We start from the raw sequence: 24627 nt of genomic DNA, 5'->3' as shown, positions 1-24627 counted from the left end.
ATATCAATGTATATCATGAAAAATGGTTTAAAAGGTCAAGGTCTTAGTGTGATCATGATATTATATATATAAGAAGGATCCTAATTAACTTACTAAACCGTGGCACAACAATTACATGCTGCAATAATGCAAGCTACCCAATGAGCTCTATTATCACCCAAAAATAAGAAAAGCAAAAACAAATTACCAGTTTGTGAAGATCAGCATGTTGTAATTCAGTGACGAATTGGGGTCTAAAAGATGTGTTAGAACATCCAGCTCTCACCATCATAGTCGCTCACTGGAGAACTTGACAATGTAAAAGGGAAATTTTATTTTGTTTTTTTGGTGCTTTAGACAATAAAAGAGGAGCTAGCTATAGTCGATATATCATCATATAATATGAATTCGTATCCCCTCAGCTTACCTGACTGAGTAAAATTGAATCGGACGGTTCGAGAAAATAGATTGGCACGCATCTCAAAGCACAAATAATCCTGCCCCCTCTGTCATTCCGAATCCCGACCGGCTGAGAGTAAATCTGAACCGTCCTTTTCAATTGTGTTGAGTCAGGTACCTGGGAGGATACGGATCCATATAATATAGGACAGCATGAAGTAAGGAACTAAGGATAAAGTACATGTGAGAGGTATCATGGCAAAAAGGCTGAAGCAGGGGCTATGGCTGTCATTTCCAAGTCTTTCCTTCTGCAGGAAATGAAGTGGAAGCTTGACTTGTCTTTTATATATTAAGACAAAAAGACAAATTGCAAATCTGGAATGGTTTGTTTGACAGGTCCGTATCATCTGATATAGGTTCAATTTATTCAAACAATGGATCATATTCAATTCGGAATTTATTGACAGTAATTAAATGACTGTTTTTTTTTTTGGGTGCTTTAGAAATATAAACAATTCGAATTCTCTATGTATCAACTTAAAATTTGAGACATGTCAAAGGATGTAAACTCTAATTTGACCGGTCACATCCTCTCTAGTACCTCAAGGGAAACATTAGAACCAGGATGCGTATCCTCCCAGGTACTTGACTCAACACAATTGAAACGGACGGCTCAGATTTACTCTCAGCCGGTTGGGATTCGGGATGACAGAAGGGGAGGATTATTTGTGCTTTGAGATGCGTGCCAGACCATTTTCTGACTGTCCGATTCAATTTTACTCAGTCAGGTAACCTGAGGGGATACGAATTCTTGGAACCATTTGTTACAAATTTCAAAACTATCCGGTTTATTTGACTCTATATCACCATATACGTACTTTCTTTTTTAACTTGATAACATGGCACTGCACACAAGATTATATTCAATTCAACAAAATAGCAATGAATAAAATACATCTACTCCGGTTGTAACTTCCACCTTATCTAAATAGTAAGCAATACATAGTTATAAATGCTGCATAATAGCTCACATTTCTACATTACCGCCGCCAGTTTCTCCTCCGAGGCCCACTTTCCTATTAGCTTCCACGTTTGAACTGTGATTGATTTAAAACTCGTAGCTCGTAGATTGCTCGTGACTTGTATCTGCTCTCTAATAGCTCGTTTGTTAGTGGATTGAGCTGTTAAAGAGCCAGCTTGCTACTAGTTCGGTCCAGAATTAATGAGTTTCAGCTGGACCTTGCTCGCTCACGTGCTAACCCATGTATGAATTTGTAATGAATGAATTTATTTTGTGAACTATGTTTGTATGAATTTAGAATTTGGTATTTTAATATGTATGAATTTAGTTGCAAACTTAATTTATAATTTATAGTAGTTTATTTGTTTAATTAGTTATATGCAATTAAGATTACCGTTCAAGTTATGGAAATAAATATCTGATGCAATCTATGTTTTAGCAATAAAGATCAAAGAGGTCATTGCATTTCACCTCGGACTGCAGAGTGCAGATTGGCCCGAAATTTTGATCAGCCGTTCCGGGTCTAAGTCAAAATTTTAGTTATTTTAGAGGATTCGGATTCCTTTGCCGTGGAAGGTGGAACTCACACGATATCTTCAAACTTGAGTTGATTTTTAAAACATAAATCTCAAAGCAATTCATTTTCAATTAAATAAAATTGTCCTATACTCCTATCCCCTGAATTTGTATCCGGACGGTCAAATCAAAATTTGAACAAATATTAAAGTAGCACCGTAAATTCCTGCCTGAATGAGATTTGTTCGAATTCTAATATGATCATGTTAAAAAACAGGTTCCAAATTAAATATGAACTGATTTAGAAATAAACTGACTCTTTGCCTTGGGAGTCTCTTGACTTTTGTCTCCATAAAGCAAGTAGTAGAACCAAGAAGCCCACTTGGGAATTGGGATAAGAATTTGGGTTTCATTATCTCAATTTCATGAGGAAATCGTTGGATGTTCTTTACTCTTGTTGCTGATTTCCATTTCTCTCCATGTAGACCTGGTGCACGCAACTCTTTCTTACAAGCAGTTAATGGAACTAGGATGTACAATTAATTCTCTAAAACCTACATTGATCTAGAAAAGAACTTGACATTAATCAAGTAATTAAAAACTACAGTTAAATGTTAATGGATTCTTTCTACTTTATCTGCAATGATACATTTGATTTTTGCAAATAAATTGTCTTATGTTCCTCTCTTATTACATCAACACATGCTACACTAAAATTAGTTCCCTCAAATCAATAGACCAATAGTAGTGCTATTTTGTAAAAGTGTAAGCACTTATTTATTTTCTTTCAAAAATTTCAAGTATCTCCATTATGGCTGATACCCTATAGCTACTTGCTGATAAACTGGTTGAACCTAACCGTTAAATTGACCTGACCCAACCATTCTAAGTGCTCCCAAATCCCAACTTGATCGAATTTATTTGCATCAATCATAGTTTTGTCAAGAAAAGAAATGTCACTATCTTAGCCCATAAATTGAGCCCAATACCAATTAATTTAATGGCCCACTTATTACAAGCTTAAATAATTATCTGCTTCTTTCCTCTTTTGGGTTTATGCGGACTATACTAGGTAGGATCTGACTTTATTTTTAGCGAGGATACAGTAATATACATATTAACTATCGACCCGTGTTATGGATCAATATTCATATTTTTAAAGTTCAAATAGTCGATTCAAATAGCTAAATATGATTTTTATATGAAATGTAATTAAAGACCGAATTTTACATAATTTTTTTTTTATAATTTTAGACAGATAGAAAACCACTTGATTGAAAAATTGTGGACCATTTAAAAATTATGATTTTCTATCTATTTATAAAAATTCTAAAAAGGTAAAATTTTGTCTCCAAATATATTGTTATATGGAAATCTTGATATTGATTTATAGTACAAGTCAATTTGTAATATGCATATGCTTCATTCATAAGTTAATAACTAGATATACTGACTAATACAAACTAATTGAATATTTCAGGTTCTCATATAATTGGGGTTTTCTTTTTCTCTGTTTTCTAAGTGGGAAGCATCATTGAAAGTCTATATATCCCTAACAATATCTATTTGCCACAACTACAACTAGTCTAGCTGTCAAGCTTATTGAGAGAAATTTCCTTAGTCACCCTTGCAAAATATCAAAATATCATTGATCAAACTCTTTATGGGAGAACTGGAGAAATGCTTTGTACAAAACCTGAACGTAATTATTTTCAAGAAGCTCTTGAATTATCCATCTTACTTTCCAAAAACTAAAATTCGAGAAGGCACAATACGATGGTTTCAAAATTGATATTATTGTAATTATAAAAAAAAAATGTTGCTGAATTTTCTTTGATTCTATTTTTTTTCTTTCCTTTTAACTTTTTTTTTTTGTAAATTTCCAGCAGTTATGTTAAATTAATAAAATTTAGGACATAAATCCCAATGTTTTCCTTAAAAAAGGAGACCCGGGACAAGTAACATTTAGTTATTATTATTTTTTAAAATATATTTATTATGAGGTCTGATTAATTTATTTGATTTATTTATTACATAATTTTACTGGCTCAGTGCTTTTGTAAGACAATTATAGTTTTGTAATAAAACTTTCGTAATGAAACTGCGGGTATCATCCCTCTTTTATTATATATAGAAAAAAAGATGTATGCACAGCATTTTGATTATTTATAGGGTGAAATGGGAAATTTCCCGCTATGAATATTAGAAAGGAGAAAAGAAATCGTGTTTACTACGTCTTAAGCATGTTATTATTTTATTACGAAAGTTTAAATTAAAGCATCTTAAAAGATCTTGAGACCATTTTTACAAAGAATAATTTAATTTATTTAAACCATAGAATCGTGAAACCACTTCGTAGCGCCGCTTCCAGCAGCTGATATTAAAATTTAAAGAATGAATTTTGGTTTCTACCCCCGCAAAAATCTTAAATTACTTATAATATAATGCGTCTCAAATTCGTGTAGACATATCAAATATATTATTCGACGACACAAAATATTTATAAAATGTTATTTTATAAAAAATTTATACTACAAACATATTATTGTAACTTATTTTAATAGAGCTTCCACATGCATAACTATAAGCAGTTAGGCAAATGGTATTTAAATATTTTGCCCGGGCGCCAACGAAATTGTGCCTTCTTTGGAAACCAAAAAGATTTGAATTTTGAAATGATAAAAGCATCAATCAGAATAACTTTTCCAAAAATGAGCGTGATGTAGGTCTACAAAATGGAAATCTAATCTTAGAGTTAATTAAATAAATTATAGAGGAGATTGTAATCTTGCCCTGAAAGCACACAAATGATTGGCTTCACCTACACCTAGCTAGCAATGAGATAGGAGTAGGTCCGATTGGTAGGTTCAATTAGCTCTACCACCGTATGATTAGCATTAAGATCTGTGTGCACGGAAATTGATACAGAAGCGTACGGATTTTAACATGGAGCGCACGAATCTTGATGCAATCAGATGGTCACTACACCCATCGAACCAAAGTAGGTCTGATGGGCATGGGACCTACTCTGAACACAGCTAGCAATATCCGTGAATTAGTATGCTCTGAGATATCTCAAACTTTGTGTAATTTTATGGAAAATCCTAACCGTTTAAAGACGTTCTCTGCGAATCTCAAAGCACACAAAATACTGATCCCTACATCACCCCCGAATAGGCACCGGACACGTCGATCACGCAAAATATGAGATATCTCAGAGGATACGCACTCAATATCCGTTGCACTTTTGTCAGAAAACCAACTGATCACCGCACCAGAACAATATTGGACCAAAAAAAAGGAGCGAAAGAACAAGCAAAATGGGTATCACATTGTTCTCCTACAGTAGGGCTTGGAAAAAAAGCTCGAACTCGTAACTCGCTCGTAACTCGCTCATTTATAGCTCGTTTAACTCGGCTCATTTACAGCTCAGCTCATTTACAACTCGAGTTGGCCAACTCGTTTAATAAATGAGCCGAGTTCGAGTTGGCCCCAACTCGCTCATTTATAACTCGAGTTGCAAATTATTGGTCACAATAAATTCCAAAATAATCAAATCCGAATCTCTAGACTGTTATTTGTGCTTTGAGATTCGTGCAAAATATGTTTGAACTTGTGTTGTAATACTATCACTGGTTAAACGAGTTATAAACGAGTTGTGAGCCAACTCGAGTTGATAACGAGCCGAGTTCGAGTTGGCTCTACAACTCGTTATTACCATCTCAACTCGAGTTGGCTCGCTCGTTTATTAAACGAGCCGAGTTCTAGTTGGAGGTAACTCGCTCAAACTCGGCTCATTTACAGCCCTATCCTACAGTCAAAAATTGCTAACATAATCTTAATTACAAGCTTTCCTACTTAATGGAAAACCTGAAAGCAGAATGCTTTAAAAAGGAGAAATTTTTTTTAAAGAAAAAATCTCATCCTAATCCTGCAAAACGGAAACCGGCTTCGCAACAAAAGATGGTGTGTCATCTCCGGCCATAATGACGACAATCTGGGGATGTGAATCAGTCGAAACTTGAACGACAGCCTTCTCAATTGAAGAAAGAAAGTCTCCGTTTGACGACTTCCGGTGAGTGCAAATTAGCATTATGAGTGCAACTGCAATAATTGCGATGATAATTGCGATGCTTAATAACAAATATGGAGCTGGTGATCTCCAAATAATCTCGGCCATCTCTCTGTCTGTGTATCTTTCTCTTTAGGAATATGGTAGCAATGCATTGGTGAGAAAAGCAGAGTGCTCAACTTAAGATTTATAGATGGAATGGGGAGCGTACTGATACAAGCAGAGCAATTTTGGTTTCATGTAGCGCACAAACCATTTTCAGCGCTGTTTTGCATCTATTGCCTGTGGCCTGCATGAAGTAAAAACAGCTCTGTTAACATATTTACACAGCGACTAGCTAGGTGGAGCTGGGACCTCATATCCACTGTTATTTCCGTCCAATTGTACAGTTTACAATTAATAACTTGGGCTGTAGTTCTTTATATTTAGATCTAAACCATTGCAATTTTTCATTATAAATCAAGAAGAACATATTTAATCGGAAGTAACAAGAAATTAGAGAATATATTTTTTTCTACAATTAACGGATAATTGAAGAAGAGTGGGTTTGTAGTTGCGAGTTGCGAGTTTATATATATTGATACTGATCAACTGATGGCATATTCTTGTAGTACATGTTATGTGGAGCTTATTCCAGTATAATTGCGGCAACCATCCGTTGCAAAAGGTTGTACAACAAATTTATTAAATAACTTTTTTCTTTAACTTAAAAAAGAAATGATTCGTTGATATTTGACATATCACAAAATAATATTAATATAATCACTCAGAAGATAAAACAAGTACTAATTATATATCATTCTAGTCAAAGGTGGCAACAAGGGCAAAGGCCTGCCATCTTTTGTGACAGCAAAAATAAGAAGAACAAAAAAACAGAGTGTGAACAGTATCTTAGCTAGATTAGTTATATATATAATACATCAGAAACAAACTTGATCAAAACAAAAAAAAAAACAGTTGACCTTCAGGATTTGTTCCCAGGGAATATAATTAAGAGGAATTAAGGGCAAGCTTTATAATACACAAAAAAACGCCTGCCTAGGTTTGATTCGACGTACTATCTAATTAGTGAACTGATTAGTGATTACTAGACTTGTACAAGACAATTTGAGTAATCGGACGTGAATCACAATTCACACATCTGATTCGATATCAATTGTTTCCTTTGAGATGGTGAAGAGTATTTCATTCTTGGCTATGATCTTAAATGTACATTTATCTCCACATTTTATATTGTTCTCCTCACAGAAATGTATCCATCCTCTGCAAAAAATTATTGCCGGAAGCAGGACAGTTAAACTGTATCTTTCGGAAGCAGAACAGGGTGGCTTGTCAGGCTAACAAGGCGGTGTGACTTGTCGGGTTATCACCGGTGTGAAAAGAGGAGCTGCAAGGTTGTGGACATTCTAAGCACAGTCGATGCCGATATTTTCATTCTTTCAACCCGGAAATAAATTTGCTGCAATTCTTTTAAATCGCAGGGACCCTGCTTTTTCAAATCAAACCATCCTTTTTTTTTTAATACACGGATCTAAAAAACAATTGGTTTTAAGCACAAATCTCAAAACAAATGGATAGTTTGATTTGGAAAAGCAGGGTCTCTGCGATTCCAAAGAATCGGAGCAGATTTATTTCCTGTCAACCCTGCTACAGTTCATTGCGGAATGTCCTCACCAGCAACATTTGAAGCAGTTGTTAGAATTAGAAATAATGTCCTATGGATCAAATAGTTTGAGTTAAAATTAATAGTTAATTTATGCAATATGGATTAAATCCCACTGGGCTGGGCTGCATAAATTATGGGCTAAAATTTCTGTACTCTCTGTGGATAGGTGCGACCAATTTATATCTAAATTGGTGTGACTGAATTGGTGTCACCTAATTGGTGTGTAACTGTGTATAGTTATATATATACAAACAAGGTAATCTGCAAAAATAAGTGATATGTAAAGGACTAAGAATTGCCTCTTTAATATTTTGCTCTTTTTATTTTCGTGCCAAAGGCTTGGTCATATTCTAGGGATATTCTTTGAATTGGGGTTTTATTTTTCTCTGCTTTCTAAGTGGGAAGCATCATTGAAAGTCTATATATCCCTAACAATATCTATTTGCCACAACTACAACTAGTCTAGCTGTCAAACTTATTGAGAGAAATTTCCTTAGTCACCCTTGCAAAATTCCAAAATATCATTGGTCAACATCTTTATTGGACAAGTGCTTGTACAAAACATGGACGTAATTATTTTTCAAGAAGCTCTTGAATTATCCATCTTACTTTCCAAAAACTAAAAATCGAGAAGGCACAGTACGATGGTTTCAAAATTGATATTATTGTAATTATAAAAAAATATTTTGTTGATTAATTTTCTTTGATTTTTTTTTCTTTCCTTTTAACTTTTTTTTTGTAATTTTCCAGCACTTATGTTAAATTAATAAAATTTAGAAGCTAAAAATAATTATTAATTTTTTAAAATACATTTATTATTATAGGTTTGGTCAATTTATTTGATTTATTTATTATAAAGAAAAACAGAACGATTAGTCGACTAAGATGTATGCCCAGCATTTTGATTATTTGTAGGGTGAAATAGGAAATTTCCCACCATGAATATTAGAAAGGAGAAAAGAAATCGTATCTACTACGTCTTAAGCATGTTATTATTTTATTACGAAAGTTTAAATTAAAGCATGTTAAAAGATCTTCAAACCATTGTTACAAATTAAAGAATATTTTAATTTATTTAAACCATAGAATCGTCAAACCACTTCGCAGCGCCGCTTCCGAACTCGCATCCTCTGAGATATCTCATATTTTGCGTGACTTTTTGGAAAATCTCAGACGTTGAAATATGTTCTACACGAATTATTGGCTTCACCTAGACCTAGCTAGCAATATCCGTTGCACTTTTGTCAGAAAACCAACTGATCACCGCACCAGAACAATATTGGACCAAAAAAATAAATAATAAAAAAGCGAAAGAACAAGCAAAATCGGTGTCATTGTTCTCCTACAGTAAAATATTGCTAACATAATCTAGTAATTACAAGCTTTCCTACTTAATGGAAAACCTGAAAGCAGAATGCTTTAAAAAGGAGAAAACAAAATTAAAAAAAATCTCTTCCTAATCCAGCAAAAAGGAAACCGGCTTCGCAACAAAAGACGGTGTGTCATCTCCGGCCATAATGACGACAATCTGGGGATGTGAATCAGTCGAAACTTGAATGACAGCCTTCTCAGTTGAAGAAAGGATGTCTCCATTTGACGACTTCCGGTGGGTGCAAATTAGCATTATGAGTGCAACTGCAATAATGGCGATGATAATTGCGATGCTTAATAACAAATATGGAGCTGGTGATCTCCAAATAATCTCCGCCATCTCTCTTTCTCTTTATCTCTTTCCCTTTTACTTGTGTAGCAGTGCATTGGTGAGAAAAGCAGAGGGCTCAACTTAAGATTTATAGGTGGAAAAGGGAGCATACTGATTAAAACAGAACACTTTTAGCTTCATGCAGTGCACAGACCGTATGTAGTGCTGTTTTGGTTCTTTAGTATGTCCCCTGCATAAAGCAAAACCTACTCTGTTAAAATCATTACCCAGCGACTTGCGGACACGTATCCTCTGCATTAACGTACCGTTTGAGTTAATTTCTGAACCGTACGATCAGAATTCGGGCCAATCAGGCCCAAACTCCTTATTTCCCTTTTTGAATATTGGGCCTTTAATATTTGTACAGATCTCAATCGGACGGTCCACATTTTAACTCAAAATTTGAGTTAATGCAGAAGATATGAATTCGCGACTTGCTAGGTGTAGTTGGGATTTTATATCCACTGTTATTTCCATTCAATTGTACAGTTTACAATTAATAATTTGGACTATAGTTCTTGAGTGAGTCTATGGTACTATGCATATCACGGGTTGTTACCGTGCTACGACTCTATATTCGAGTTTTCAAATTCTAACGGTCGATCCGAACTGTTCATCTTGTTCTCCATATTAATATGTGTTTGGAAACCAAATTTTACATTTTTTGAAAAATTTTTACTATTTTTTTAGATATTTAGAAAATCACTTGATCTGAAAATTCTGGACCATCCAAAAACAGTGATTTTCAATAAATCTAAAAAAATAGTAAAAAAATTTCAAAAAAAATGTAAAATTTGGTCTCCAAACACATATTAATATGGAAAACAAGATGAATGATTCGGATCGACCGTTAGAATTTCAAAACTCGAATATAGAGCCGTAGCACGGTAACAAATCGTAATATGCATAGTACTATAGACTCACTCATAGTTCTTTATCTTGAGATCTAAACAATTGAGAAAGTTTTCGGTATACTTCAAGCAGAAGTGCAGAACATATTTAATCTGAACTAACAAGAAATTCGTGCCATATTTTTTCTACAATTATGGGATAATTGCAGATGAGGCGAGTTTGTAGTTAAGAGTTTAAATTGATACTGATGGCATATTCTTGGCCTGAATAATACATGTTATGTTGAGCTTATTCCAGTATAATTGCGGCAACCATCCGTTGCAAAAAAGTTGTACGACCAATTTATTAAATAACCTCTTCTTTAACTTAAACAACAAATGATTCGTTGATATTTAGCATATCACGAAATAATATTAATATAATCACTCGAAAGATAATAGAGGTGGCAACAAGTGCAAACGCCTCCTGCCATCTTTTATGGATATATCCGTATCCTCCCACGTACCTGACTCAACACTATTGAAATAGACGGCCCAGATTTAATTTAAGCCGGTGGGTACTCAGAATGGCGTTAGGGGCAGTATTATTTGTACTTTGAGATTCGTGCCAAATTAAAAATTCCAATTTGAGACTATCCAATTCAATTGTACTCTTTTTTTTTTTAAAATCTTGACAGTGGCTGCCAAGTATAATTTTTATTAATTAAGCATAAATTAAATCAATCGTTCTACATCTAGAACGTCATCTACATCGAACTCCATTAATATTCATATCAACATTCAAAGATTAACATCTAAACCTCAACATCTAACAACTAAAATAACTAAATAAAATAAACCCTCTCCATTGATAGTAGACATCGATGACCTTCAGCATCGACTGGCCAGTGACCAGAGGAAATGGGGCATCATATTTTTTTTCTTTTTTTTTCCGCTAGGTTTGTGGGTGGGAGAGGCTGGTGCGGTCTCGACCTCCCCTTCCCAATCAAGGGTTTTGTGTAGCAGGGATGTTGGTGGAAGGGTTGGAGGGCAAGGAGACAGGAGGGATGACGACTAGGACTATTGTTGTCAACTCTCTCTAAAACTCCCGACGAAAGTTGAAGATGACGAGAGAACTAGCAACTAGGGCTATCGTTGCCGACTCTTGCTTCTTTCGAAAAGTGTAAAGGACAACGAGGAGGTGCAGAAGTTGCGGTGGGACCATGGGATTGAGAGAAGGTGGTGACTTGTTGGCGGGAGCAGTGGAGCGAGGGGGGATTTGCTACCGGTCTCCGTCAGGACGGAAGCTAGATTTCTAACGGAGGTGGTAGAGCGGATGCGAAGAGATAGGAGAGACGGATTGAAACGAGGTGGAGCAAGGAGGAGGGAGAAGGTTGGATGTGTACGGCAGCTAGGGTTTCTTTTCTTTTTTCAATTGTACTCAGTCAGTTAACCCTGAGGGGATGTGAATTCATCTTTTATAATACATCAAAACTCAGAAGAAGAAAAAAGAACACTGAGCGTGCACAGTACATACCTAATTAAGCTAGATTAGTTATATAATACGTCAACAACAATTGAACTTGATAAAAACAAAAGAGAATAGTTTACCTTCAGGATTTGTTTCCAAGGAATATAATTAAGAGGAAATTAAGGGCAACCTACTGACATAACCCTGCTTTATAATACACAAAAAAAAAAGCCTGCCCAGATTTGATTTGAGTGAACTGATTACTAGACTTATACAAGACAATTTGATCTATCGGACCTGAATCACAATTTACACATCTGATTCGATATCAATTGTTTCCTTTGAGAAGGTGAAGAGTATTTCATTCTTGGCTATGATCTTAAATGTGCATATATCTCCACATTTTATGTTGTTCTCTTCACAGAAATGTATTCATCCTCTGCAAAAATTATTGCCGGAAGCAGGACAGTTAAACTGTACCATCCAGGTTTCTTCTTTCTCATTCTTGAGTGTTATCTCTCCTTTTTCCAAATTGTATGGAGACACTGAGCCAAATTTTATTGGAAGAGTCTGCAATTGACATTTGATTTTATTTAGGCAGATTTTTCTATTGTAAGATTACCACCCTAAAAGGGCTACTAATACCAGAAAGATCGTCAATGGTACTAATAACCCTAGTATTTTAATTATTTAGTGCTTTTTGTTTAAATATAGTATAACAAGGACCATTTCAACAAACCATTTTCTTCTAGTGGTAATGTAATTTGATATACTGTCATGAATCTTTTTATTTTTTGAAATACTGATAGAGGTTATCAGAGTTACAACAGTAAAGTATAATTACAAAAAAAAAAAACATCCTCATCTATAATTTTCACTAGCAGTGTTTCAGCCACAGGAAACCCTCCTGTACAGCCCTTTGTGCAAATAGAACCGGCGTTTCTCCTTTCAATATACTGTCATGAATCTTACTTTTCAGTTAGTTTATCATTCAATAGCCATTTTGTTGGACTTCTAATATTCTATTTATTAATATTTTTATTATTATTAGGGAAAATTAGTTATTTGCCATTCCAAAATCTTCAAATTTGAAAAATGCCATCTTAAAATTAGAAATCATCATAATGCCACTCTAAACTTAGTTAATTCTTAATATTACTACTCCAAATAATTAATGACTAAAATACCCTCTTTCTCTCCATCCCACTCTCTTCCTATCTTACCCAAAATATTTCCTTGCTTCCTTTTACCAAAATTAAACTTAAGTGCAAATACCACCATGGCGGGCCAGCTCAAATAAACCTCTTCTAACTCTTCTAACTCGTCAGACTCATCATACTCTTCTGACTTGTAATAACTATTCCAATCGGTCTGACATTTCACCATTTTTGCAATTCTGAGATGGATTTATCATTGCAACAAAGTCTAACATTAATTTTGAAATAAACAAAAGAGATGGATTTATTATGTGTGGCTTACAATTACATACAACAATTAATTAAGGGTACTGTTTCGTGCTTCTTAGTTAACTCAAATTTTTCATTTATGAAAAAAATAAACAACCTAATACAAATTGAACACCGAATTTCAACAAGCACCAGATAAATCGCAGAGAAGAAGACGATAGAAGAAGAGAGTTGGATGGAGAGGAAGAGGGTATTTTAGTCATTAATTATTTGGAGTGGCAAAATTAAGAATTAACTAAGTTTAGAGTGGAATTAGGATGATTTCTAATTTTGGGATGTCATTTTTCAAATTTGAAGGTTTTGGAGTGGCAAATAACCAATTTTCCCTTATTATTATTATTATTATTATTATTATTATTGTTGTTGTTGTTGTTGTTGTTGTTGTTGTTAGTATTATTATTATTATTATTATTATTATTTGAAGGGGGAAGACCAATGCTGTTTAGTGGATTCTAAATTTTGGGGGTTCTATTTGAAAATTTTACCTAAATAAATAAAACTGAAAATAAAAAAAACAACAACATATTACCATAAATTTATTGATGCTGTAATGACTCATTCTTGTTTCAAAAGTTTGAGGAGAAGCAAAAATGAGATTCTTATTTAATTTCTTCTTGACATAGGATTTTGTTGTTGTTCCGAGTTCCTTGCGCATTTTGGAGTGGTTATGACTTGGTGTATCTTTCTCTATCACCAGATCATCCTTTCTTTTTGTTTGTTTTCCTGAAGATGACGACACTGCAGTTCAAAGAATTCAATTAAAAGTAATATAGTTTTAGAGGTTGTTTTGGATTCTTTTTTTATGGTTAACGAACCGAAGCTGGTAAAAAAACAATGTCCTCTACAGCACCTCTATATACAATCTTACATATTCAATCTAGCAGTTTAATTATCTCTGCTCCTCACCGAAATTACATTACTAACATGCCCCTGAATTCCCTCTGAACAAACTGTTATGGATATTGTTTTGCACTGCAATTTCAGCTTAATAGTACTAGACCCTTAAAATGGCTGGGTATTAATATCAGCTCTCATTCTTGTCTTGTCTCAATTAGCATTGAGTTCTACTTCAAAATAACAACAGAAATAGCAGTGATAGTAAAGCGGAGAGAAGTATAAAAAAAAATGGCACTACACAATAATAAGAATAATAACAATAATAAATAAAACAATACTGTTACTTGATTTCTGTAACACTTGCACATTTTGCTGGAGATTTCTCTCTTGAGGCATTGAATCCAATTCGCCTGAGAATAGCCTCTGCTCCTTGATTGTAATCCTTGAGGCATCCATTCAAACCAAACACCTTCACTTTAAAAACCATGTTGCCTTCGTACCGAAACACCAACTTGAAGCCCACCTCTAATTTGTGAAATTTAGAGAACTCGGGCCAACCCCCTTTGAAAAAGGTCTCTGAGTGATCTCTGGTTAATTTGATATTCCAAATTTTGTGTCGAGGGCTCCAGACAGATGCAACCGAACGATTCTTCTTTTCGCCTTCCACATGCATCATGAATTGTGATGGAAGTTTCTGAAGGAGAAAATTGGTTTTGTTGATGTTTGTTTTAAGCCTAGTAATATAATGACAGAACTGTTGAAACTAGAATAAAAGCTGCATTTGCATATGTCGAAATAGTGTATGTTAGTATGTATTCACAACTTGTCTAAATTGTGTATCGCAAGCAACGGTTAAAGGAGCGTAGAATTGACAGTTGGAAAATCTTTCAATTATTCATAGTTTATATTTTTCGAATTGAGTATGACGTGGTATCAATTACACTGACCATATATAAAACTCTTAATAGTAAGAAAAAACAAATAAATAAAGAAAACCATAACAAGCAATGAATAAAAATACAAAAAAGAATTTTAGCAAAATCTGACACAACGAACTTTAAAATTTCATGTTACTTTCTACTGTTATGTGAAAAAATAGTATCAATTCATAACAAGAATTACATGCAGCAATTATGCAAGAGATTATTATTTATTAACTGAATTACATACAAGCTTCCAATAGGCTCTATTATAACCCAGAAAAAAAAATAACAAATTACCAGCTTTTCAAGATCAGCAGGTTGCAATTCAGTGAGGAATTGGGGTCTAAAAGATGTGTTAGAACAACCAGCTTTCACCATCATATTCGCTCACTGGAGAACTTGACAATGTAAAGGGAAGTTTGTCTCTGGTTTTTGGTACTTTAGACAATAAAAGAGGAGGTAGCTATAGTTGATAGTCTTGATATATCATCATATATAGGAGAGCAAGAAATAAGGATAAAGTACAAGTGACAGGTATCATGGCAAAAAGACTAAAACAGGGGCTGTGGCTGTCCTTTCCAAGTCTTTCCTTGTGCAGGAAATGAAGTGAAAGCTTGACTTGTCTTTTATTAGACAAAAAGACAAATTGTAAATCTGGAATGGTTTATTTGACACAAGACCGTATCATCTGATAAAACTATGAAAAGTTCAATTTATTCAAACAACGGATCATGTTCAATTGGGAATTTACGTACAGTAAATGACTGCTTTAATTGGTGCTTTAGAAATGTAAATGATTTGAATTCTCTATGTATTAACTTGATATTTGAGGTATATTAAACTCTAATTTGGCTAGTCACATCCTCTATAGAACCATTTGTTACATATATAGAACCGCGGGCTTATTGCACCCTCGTCTCTCTTCCAAGAGGACGCAAGTTCAATTCTCGAGAATAACATCTAAAAGATGCTGGATGTACCGGGGCCCTTTAATCAGAAAAGAAAAAGAAAAACCATTCGTTACAAATTTCAAAACTGTCCGGTTAATTTGACTCTATCACCATATACTTTATCTTTTGCCTTGAGAAGACGACAACCATGACACGGCACATTAATTTATATTCAATTCAAAGTTACAGAATTGGAGAAGATTGTAAGAACTTTTTATCAGAAAATAACAATGAATAAAAGTACATCTATTGTATACTTCCACCTCGCCTAAATATTAAGCTATAGTTAGAAATGCATATGATCTCCTTTTCTACGTTTCAACTGTGATTGATTTAACTTTCCTATTTTTGATTGAAAATGAAAGAAATGCAGGTAAATAAAAGGGGACAATAAAAATCATGCAATCAAATAATTATATCAGAACATCTAACAATTTCAGTAATTCCAGTGTGATACATCAAATGACCAATTCACTAAGATATCAGTACCGGATTTCCATTTGGTAAAATAGTCTTCACTCATCTCCATCCAGAAACACAATTGGTGAGCAAGCTGACAGTGCAGGACTAAATAGAAAAACGCTTACAAGCCTACAACAGCTAGTAGCGCTTAATATATATCGACAGGGAATTCATTGTCACCCATAATTTTATTTAAGCACTGGTCACCTAAATAAACACCGTTTGCCTTACAAAACTTCCCCCACCCCACCCCTTACCAACACAAACACTGAATGTGCACAATAACTAAGTTATACTAGTTAAATAATACATCAGAAACAAACATGATCAAAACACGAAGGAGAACAGTTGACCTTCAGGATAAGTTATCAGGCAATATATAAAGAGGAGAGGGCAAGCTACTGGCATAATCCAGCTTTATAATACACAAAAATACGCATGCCCCGATTTTAGTGCGATGGCGATGTCTCAATCTCAGATTTAACATCAATTGTTTCCAGAGTCTTAACTGCCTTAGTGATGTCGAGTATTTCAGCATCTGATTCGACATCAATTGTTTCCAGTACAGTTTTATCTACCTTAGAGATGGTGACGAGTATTTCATTACAGGCTATGATCTTAAGTGTGCATGTATCTTCACATTGTATGTTGTTCTTCCAACAGAATTGTTTCCATCCTCCGCAAAGGTTATTGCCAGAAGCAGGAGTGTTAAACTGTACCTTCCATATCTCATCTTTCTCATTCTTGACTGTAATCTTTCCTTTTTCCAAATTGTATGGAGGCCCTGAGCCGAATTTCTTTGGAAGAGGCTGCCATTTATATATAGATATTTTATTTTATTTAGTAATTTTTTTAATATAAAATTACCACTTAAAAGGGAAAGTGAGTATCTCCTAATTAAGGTACCTGACCGTGTAGAATATACTCACAGCCAAACCAAAACCAATTCGGTGCCTATTTGGAATAAAGGGGGTCCGCTTTGAGGTTTGTGCCAGATTAAAACAGAGGAGTTAGATCTTATTCTACACGATCATGCAGGTATTGCACTAGATCTGAATTCCTAAAAGGGCTAATAATACCAGAAAGAAAGAGCACTAAATAAAATACACTAGTGAATTGTACATGTTGGGGGGTTTGAAATCTTTTCCAAATTAAATAGAAATGATAATAAACAAAACAACTTATTACCATGAAGTTGTGGATGTTGTAATGGCACATTCTTGTTACATGAGTTTGATGAGAAGTAGAAATGACGTTCTTATTTATTTTCTTCTTGACATAGGATTTTGTTGTTGTTCCGAGTTCCTTGCGGATTTTGGAGCGGTCATGACGTGGTGTCTCCTTCTCTCTCACCAGGTCATGCTTTCTTTTTGTTTGTTTGCTTGAAGATGACGAAGCTGCAACTAATAATTAAGGAGTATATGAATTAAATTATAATATAGTTTTTTGAGCTTTTGGATATTGTTCACACTGCAATATATATCAGCTAATGGTATTAGACCCTTAAAATGGATGGGTATTGAAATCAGTAATAAAAAAAATGGCATAAAAAGTAATACTAATAATAATACTAATGATGATAATAATAATAATAATAATAATAATAATGACAACAACAATAAAAGCAAAGAATACTGTTCCTTGCCTTCTGCAACACTTGCATATTTTCCTGGAGATTTCTCTCTTGAGGCATTGAATCCAATTCTCCTGAAAATAGTCACTGCATCTTGATTGTAATCCTTGAGGCATCCATTCAATCCAAACGCCTTTACTTTGAAAACCATGTTGCCTTCGTACCGAAACACCAGATTGAAGCCCACCTCTAATTTGTGATATTTGGAGAACTCAGACCAATTTCCTTTGAAAAAGGTCTCTGAGTGATCCCTGATTAACTTGATATTCCAGGTTTTACCTATAGGGCTCAAGACAGATGCAACCGAACGATTCTTGTTTTCGTCTTCCACATGCATCATTAATTCTGATGGAAGTTTCTGGGAAGGAAAAAATTGCTTTTTTTGATGTTTTTTAAGGCTAGTAATATTGATAGAATTACTGAAATTAGAATAAAAGCTGCATTGGCAACTATGTTGAAATAGTGTATTAGTAATAATGATAGAATTACTGAAATTAGAATAAAAGTATGTATTCACAACTTGCCTAAATTGTGAATCACCAGCAACGGTTAATTGAAGCGTAGAATTGACATTGGATCAAAATCTTTTAATTATTCATAGTGTGTTTCCTGATATTTTCGTGTAGTATGACGGGGTATCAATTACACTGACCATATATAAACCTCTTAGTAGTATGAAAAAAAGAAATAACAAGCAATGAACAAAATACAGAAAAGAATTGTAGTACAATCTTACACAACAAACTTTAAAATTTCATGTTACTTTCTACACTCCTTGTTATGTGAAAAAAAAAATCATGAAAACTGGTTAAAACGGTCAAGGTCGTAACTTACAAAAACGTGGCCCAACAATTACATGCGTGCAGAAATTATGCAATAGATTATTATTTATTAACCGAAGACCCTGAAAAGTACATATATACAAGCTTACAACAGGCTCTATTATAACCCAGAAGAAAAAATTAACAAATTACCAGCTTTTGAAGATCAACAGGTTGCAATTCAGTGACGAATTGGGGTTTAAAACAACCAGCTCTCACCATCATAGTCGCTCACTGAAGAACTTGACAATGTGAAGGGAAGTTTGTTTCTGTTTTTTTTGGTGCTTTAGACAATAAAAGAGGAGCTAGCTATAGTTGATATATAGGAAAGCATGAAGTAAGGATAAATTAAGTACATGTGAGAGGTATCATGGCAAAAAGACTGAAGCACGGGCTGTGGCTGTCATTTCCAAGTCTTTCCTTCTGCAGGAAATGAAGGGAAAACTTGACTTATCTTTTATATATATATTAGACAAAAAGACAAATTACAAATCTGGAATGGTTTATTTGACAGGTCCGTACTATCTGATATAACTGAAAAGCTTTAAATTGGTGCATTAGAAATTCTAATTCTCTACGTATCAACTTAAAATTTGAGGTATATATGTCAAATTAAGGATCTAAACTCTAATTTATTATATATAGAACGACCAATTCACTAAAATAATTAGTCCAGTTCTTTTAATACTCAGTATGGAACCAAAGTAACTTTTGCAAAAATCACCTCTGCATGTCAAAAAATGTAATGATAGAATCCAGGACATTATATATATAATGTCATGTCAAAATGTCAGACTGCATATCAAAATGTAATGGTAAAATTCAGGACATTGATTGCCATGCTATATCAAACAGGATGGCCCTCAAACTTCCCAAACGGATATAAAAACCCTATATATAATCTGCTCTCAAGTGTACAATGTACTGCTTTAAAATTTGGGATAATTGTCTTATCTAATTTTAATTGCCTTAAATCAGAAGGAATTGTCACTATACACAGTCAGGACTCACAGTAATACAAGACTAGTCAAGGTCCTCGATCGGAAGCAAAATCTTGAACCCCAGGGAGGCTAGGCCACCTTAATATCCAGGCTAACACGGTCAGGACTCACAGTCAAACAAGACTATTCAATGTTTTACTATTTTTTTAGATAGGTAGAAAATCAAATATCTGAATGGTGCAAAAAAATTAGATCAAGTAATTTTCTACCTAGCTAAAAAAATAGTACAAAATTTCCAAAAAATGTAAAATTTGGTCTCCAAACACATATTAATATGGAGAACAAGATGAACGGTTTGGATCGACCGTTAGGATTTTGAAAACTCGAATATTGAGCCGTAGCACCGTAACCCTCTATGCTATCCATAGCACCCAAGCCTTACTCACAGACTAAATATAGACTTTAACATACAACAATACACATGTGGCTAAATAAGGACATCGTTTTTCTGCGGCGGAAATAATGTTATCAAAGCTAAGCAACTGACAGAAATCTGGATACATATGATCTTTCTTGAAAAAGTTTAAAATTCAGTATAATTAAATTCACCAGGAAATCCTTGGATATGCATAAAAGATCGTTCCTTAAATAGATTGTGAAAATAAAATTTTGGATCACGTTGTTTGTGTGGCGTAGATTATTTCTATTCATGTGTATAAACAAATATTAAATAGATGAAGGTTCTCAACTTAAATAGATAAATTGATAAAAATAATCACATTTTACAAAAAAATTGGCTCTTCACAGACTGATTATTGTTGAAGTGATTTTTGTATATTAATTATTACAAGTTATTGATTTCTTTTAATTAGGCAAGAGAGCACACATGTAGTTAAAAATTTGAATTCAAGATAATTTTTACAAATCTTCATTTGAAATTAACGTTAAAAGGAAAATTTGCATGTAGATTTAGAAAAGGGAGAAATAAATTTAGTATGATCTATCATGCAAATGTTATTTCACATTTTATTTAAATATCTTGTCATTTTCGTGAATGAAACTAATTATTTATGTGGAAAAAGTTAAAAATCTATTGGCAAATATTTGGATTTTTAATATAAAATTTGATAGAAATCAAGTATATAATAATGACATTAATTTATTTAATAAGACATCAGCGAAAATCAATAAAAACAATCTATAATCATATTTTGTTTTAAATTATCAGTTTATAAGGTCTAATAAAAATGAGGTTAGGCCATATCTGTTGTCTCAGACTTTAGGCGATCAGATCTATCAAGTGATAACAAATTTTATGTTTTATCGTCACTGACTCTGTTTTTTCTTTCAAATTTTTATTATTTCATAATATATTTCTTAACATTTTAATTTTTATTTTCTAACTTAAGTTCATATATGTTCAAGTTTCGATAAAAATATTCAATTATATATAAATAAATCATATTGTTTAATAAAAAAATTAATTTTTTTTGCATAAAACTGTATATAAACTATTTTAACAAATTATAACAAATTGTATGCGGATATAATAAAAAGTGAGCTAGCCATAACATGTATAACGCTGATATTTTAGCTCCAGTCCAAAAAATATATATTATTTAATAAAGATGAAATCATTGTTGCAATTTCTATCTATTTTTTGATGAATGTACACTCGAAAGGTTGTTGTTTGTCATCTTCTATTTTTTTTTTTACTCGTCTTTCTCTTAAATTAATCGATGTACATTCAGCGTTGTTTATACTAAATTGCAAGGAAACAAATACCCAGCAAAATAGCACCAGGAAGAATATATAAATGATGTATTGATACTTATTATGAGCCCATTATTCCACTAGAATGTACAAGGCCTTGATCCTAATATGGTCTAAATATACCGCTGATGATACTTATTTCCAAATTATTGGCTCATAAAAATTTGTCATATATATATCATGTTTTGTGTTCACATACATCTAGTAATAATTTCACATCAACATGGAATGATATTGAAATTTCACCAAAATTGATACACGACTAAGTTATAAATAAAGTGAAAATAAAGCATATATATTTCTAACTTCTTCTTTTTTTACTTGATTTGAGAAGCAATATTAAGATTCTCAATTTAGTCCATAGTTAATGGATCCTAATACTATTTCTAATAAGGAAACGAAAATAATCCAATATAGTTTTTTTTTTTTTATTCTTCAAAACAACTTGAAGTGGAAATCCTCCTAATTTTCTCGTGGAAACTCCAATAAATAGTAGAAGAGAAAAAAACTTTCGGCCAAGAAGCCCACTTATTACTTTCCCTAGTTACAATTAATTATGTAAAAACTAGATTGATCTAGAAAATAACTTGACATTAATTAAGAAAACATACAATTAATAGATTCTTTCTACTTTCTTACTTTTAATAAGAAAATTTTCTAGATCATATGTCTTGGAGCTTTTTATTCACTCAAATTTAATTTGCACCAACTTATTACTTTTGAACTTTAAAAAAAAAAAATTGTCACTTGTTATATCAACATGCTAAACCAAAATTGGCTCCCTCTAAACTAGCTATCAAAGTCTCATTTCCTCCCAATCATGTCAATATGTCAATACACCAATAGTAGAGCTCATTTGTAAAAGTGCATGCCCTTATTTAATTTTCTTTCAAAAATTTCAAGTATCTCGATTCTTGTTGAGACACTACTGGCTAACCAACTGGTTCAGCCTAACAGTAAATTTGACCAAACCCAACCATTTTGGTGTCCGGAACTCCGGATCCTCTGAGTTAACTCAAATTCTGAGTTTAGCTCCATACCATCAGACAAAATTCAGGTCAATCCAATCTAGGGGTGCAAACGGATCGGATAGTGGTAAAATCATATCCGTATCCGTTTTTATTTTCCGGATACGGATACGGACCGGATATTAGACGGATACGAATACGGATCGGATATTAACCGGATACGGATACGGATACGGATACGGATACGGATACGGGTATCCGCTTTTTATAATAGTGAATAACATAATTTTTTTCATAATTCATATTAAATTATATAATATATATCTACTGTTCGGATACAGATAATTAAAATTCAAAATCATATCCGTATCCGTATCCGCACGGATATTCGGATATCGGATATCCGTATTAAATTTTCGGATATGGAGTTGGATACGGTCGGATAATATCCAACCCGTTTGCACCCGTAATCCAATCTACGTCTGTAACGCACATGGTCCTTAAATATTTGTGCGGATTTAAATCTGATGGTCTGACTCTAAACTCAAAATTTGAGTCAACTCAGAGGATACAAATTCACCATTCTGAGTGTGCTCAAGTCCCAACTTATCGAATTTATTTACAACTCAAAATTTGAGTTTACTGCGAGGATACGAAGCTTAACTTATGAGCAAAAATAGTGACATATCTTTACTTTTTCCTTTTATATCCGCAAAAAGGAACAAAATAAAAAATATATATATAGATAGAGAGAGAGAGTTGGGTTATGGTGCATTGCAATGCATAGGAATTTTTGTGCATTGGACTAATAATCACTGGATTCAAAGTTCAAATGACTGATTCAAACCGTTCATCTTGTTCTTCATATTAATATGTGCTTTGAGACCAAATTTTATATTTTTTTGGAAATTTTTTACTATTTTTTTAGATTTATTGAAAATCGTTGTTTTTTTTATGATCCAGATTTGTCTGAAAACATTGATTTTCAATAAATCTAAAAAATAGTAAAAAATTTCCAAAAAAATATAAAATTTAGTCTTCAAGTACATACTGATATGGAGAACAAGATGAACGATTTGGATCGGTCATTTGAACTTTGAATCCGGTGATTATTAGTCCAATGCACAAAAATGCCTATGCATTGCAATGTACCCTAGCCCATCTATATATATATATAGAGAGAGAGAGAGAGAGAGAGAGAGTAGAACTAGGACGCTGTTAAGCTTACTAAAGTTTTGGTGAGCTTAACTCTAAAACTCATAAAATCGATTTCAAATGACGAATCCGAACCGTTGAAATCCACTTACCTTACGTGTGATGCATCTACATGTGGAATTTTTAAACATTCGAATTAATTTAGTATAAAGTCAAGCGATCAAAATTAGAAGGTTAATAAATTAATTTTAGTGCATTCATTTGTTGAACATTTTTGACCACTTGACTTTATACTAAATTAATTCGAATGTTTAAAAATTTCACATGTAGATGCATCACACGTAAGGTATGCGGGTTTCAACGGTTCGGATTCGTCATTTAAAATCGATTTGATGAGTTTTAGAGTTAAGCTCACCAAAACTTTGGTAAGCTTAAGAGCACCCTAGTTCTACTCATATATATATATATATAGAGAGAGAGAGAGAGAGAGAGATGGACTACGGTGAGTTGCGAAGTAAAATGCGTTTTTACTTTACGCCGTATTTTTATTTTGAAAGTCCAAACGACCGATCCGAACCGTTAGATGTTTAATCCATATTGAAATGTGCTTGGAGACCAAATTTTACAATTTTTTGGAATTTTTTTACTATTTATTAAGCATATTTGAAAATTGTTGTTTTGCTGTGAATAGTGAAAAACAGTAAAATTTTCTGAACCATCAGATCAGCGACTTTCAAAATTACTTAATAAATAGTAAAAAAATTCTGAAAAATGTAAAATTTGGTCTCCAAGCACATTTCAATATGGAGAACAAGATGAACGGTTCGGATCGACGTTTTGAACTTTAAAATCGCAAAATATAAGCGTGAAGTAAAATAGTCGCTTTACTTCGCAACTCACCGTAGCCCATCTCTATATGTATGTCACTATTTTAGCCCATAAGTTGAGCCCAAAACCAATTGAATTCACATCCCCTCAGGTTACCGGACTGGGTAGAATTGAATCAGACGATCCAAAATTGTTCTTTTTAACTTGGCACAAA

The 24627-nt window shown here is 33.4% G+C and overlaps 1 protein-coding gene across 1 annotated transcript; it reads right to left on the bottom strand.

The window, feature by feature from the left end:
• Window positions 1–14299: 14299 nt before the first annotated feature.
• LOC144575993 (putative B3 domain-containing protein Os04g0347400) lies at window positions 14300–18268 on the bottom strand. The gene is made up of 2 exons (XM_078326264.1): window positions 17930–18268; window positions 14300–14693 (listed from the first exon to the last, which is right to left on the bottom strand). Exons 1-2 carry the CDS (start codon window positions 18265–18267, stop codon window positions 14300–14302), a joined length of 732 nt encoding a protein of 243 aa, XP_078182390.1. The 5' UTR covers window position 18268.
• Between the last annotated feature and the right edge of the window lie 6359 nt (window positions 18269–24627).

This window comes from Carex rostrata, chromosome 24 (assembly GCF_964058835.1).
Source record: "Carex rostrata chromosome 24, lpCarRost1.2, whole genome shotgun sequence".
Taxonomy (NCBI): Eukaryota; Viridiplantae; Streptophyta; class Magnoliopsida; order Poales; family Cyperaceae; genus Carex; species Carex rostrata.
Note: the sequence above shows the minus strand (reverse complement) of the source record. Positions and strands in the feature narration are given on the sequence as shown.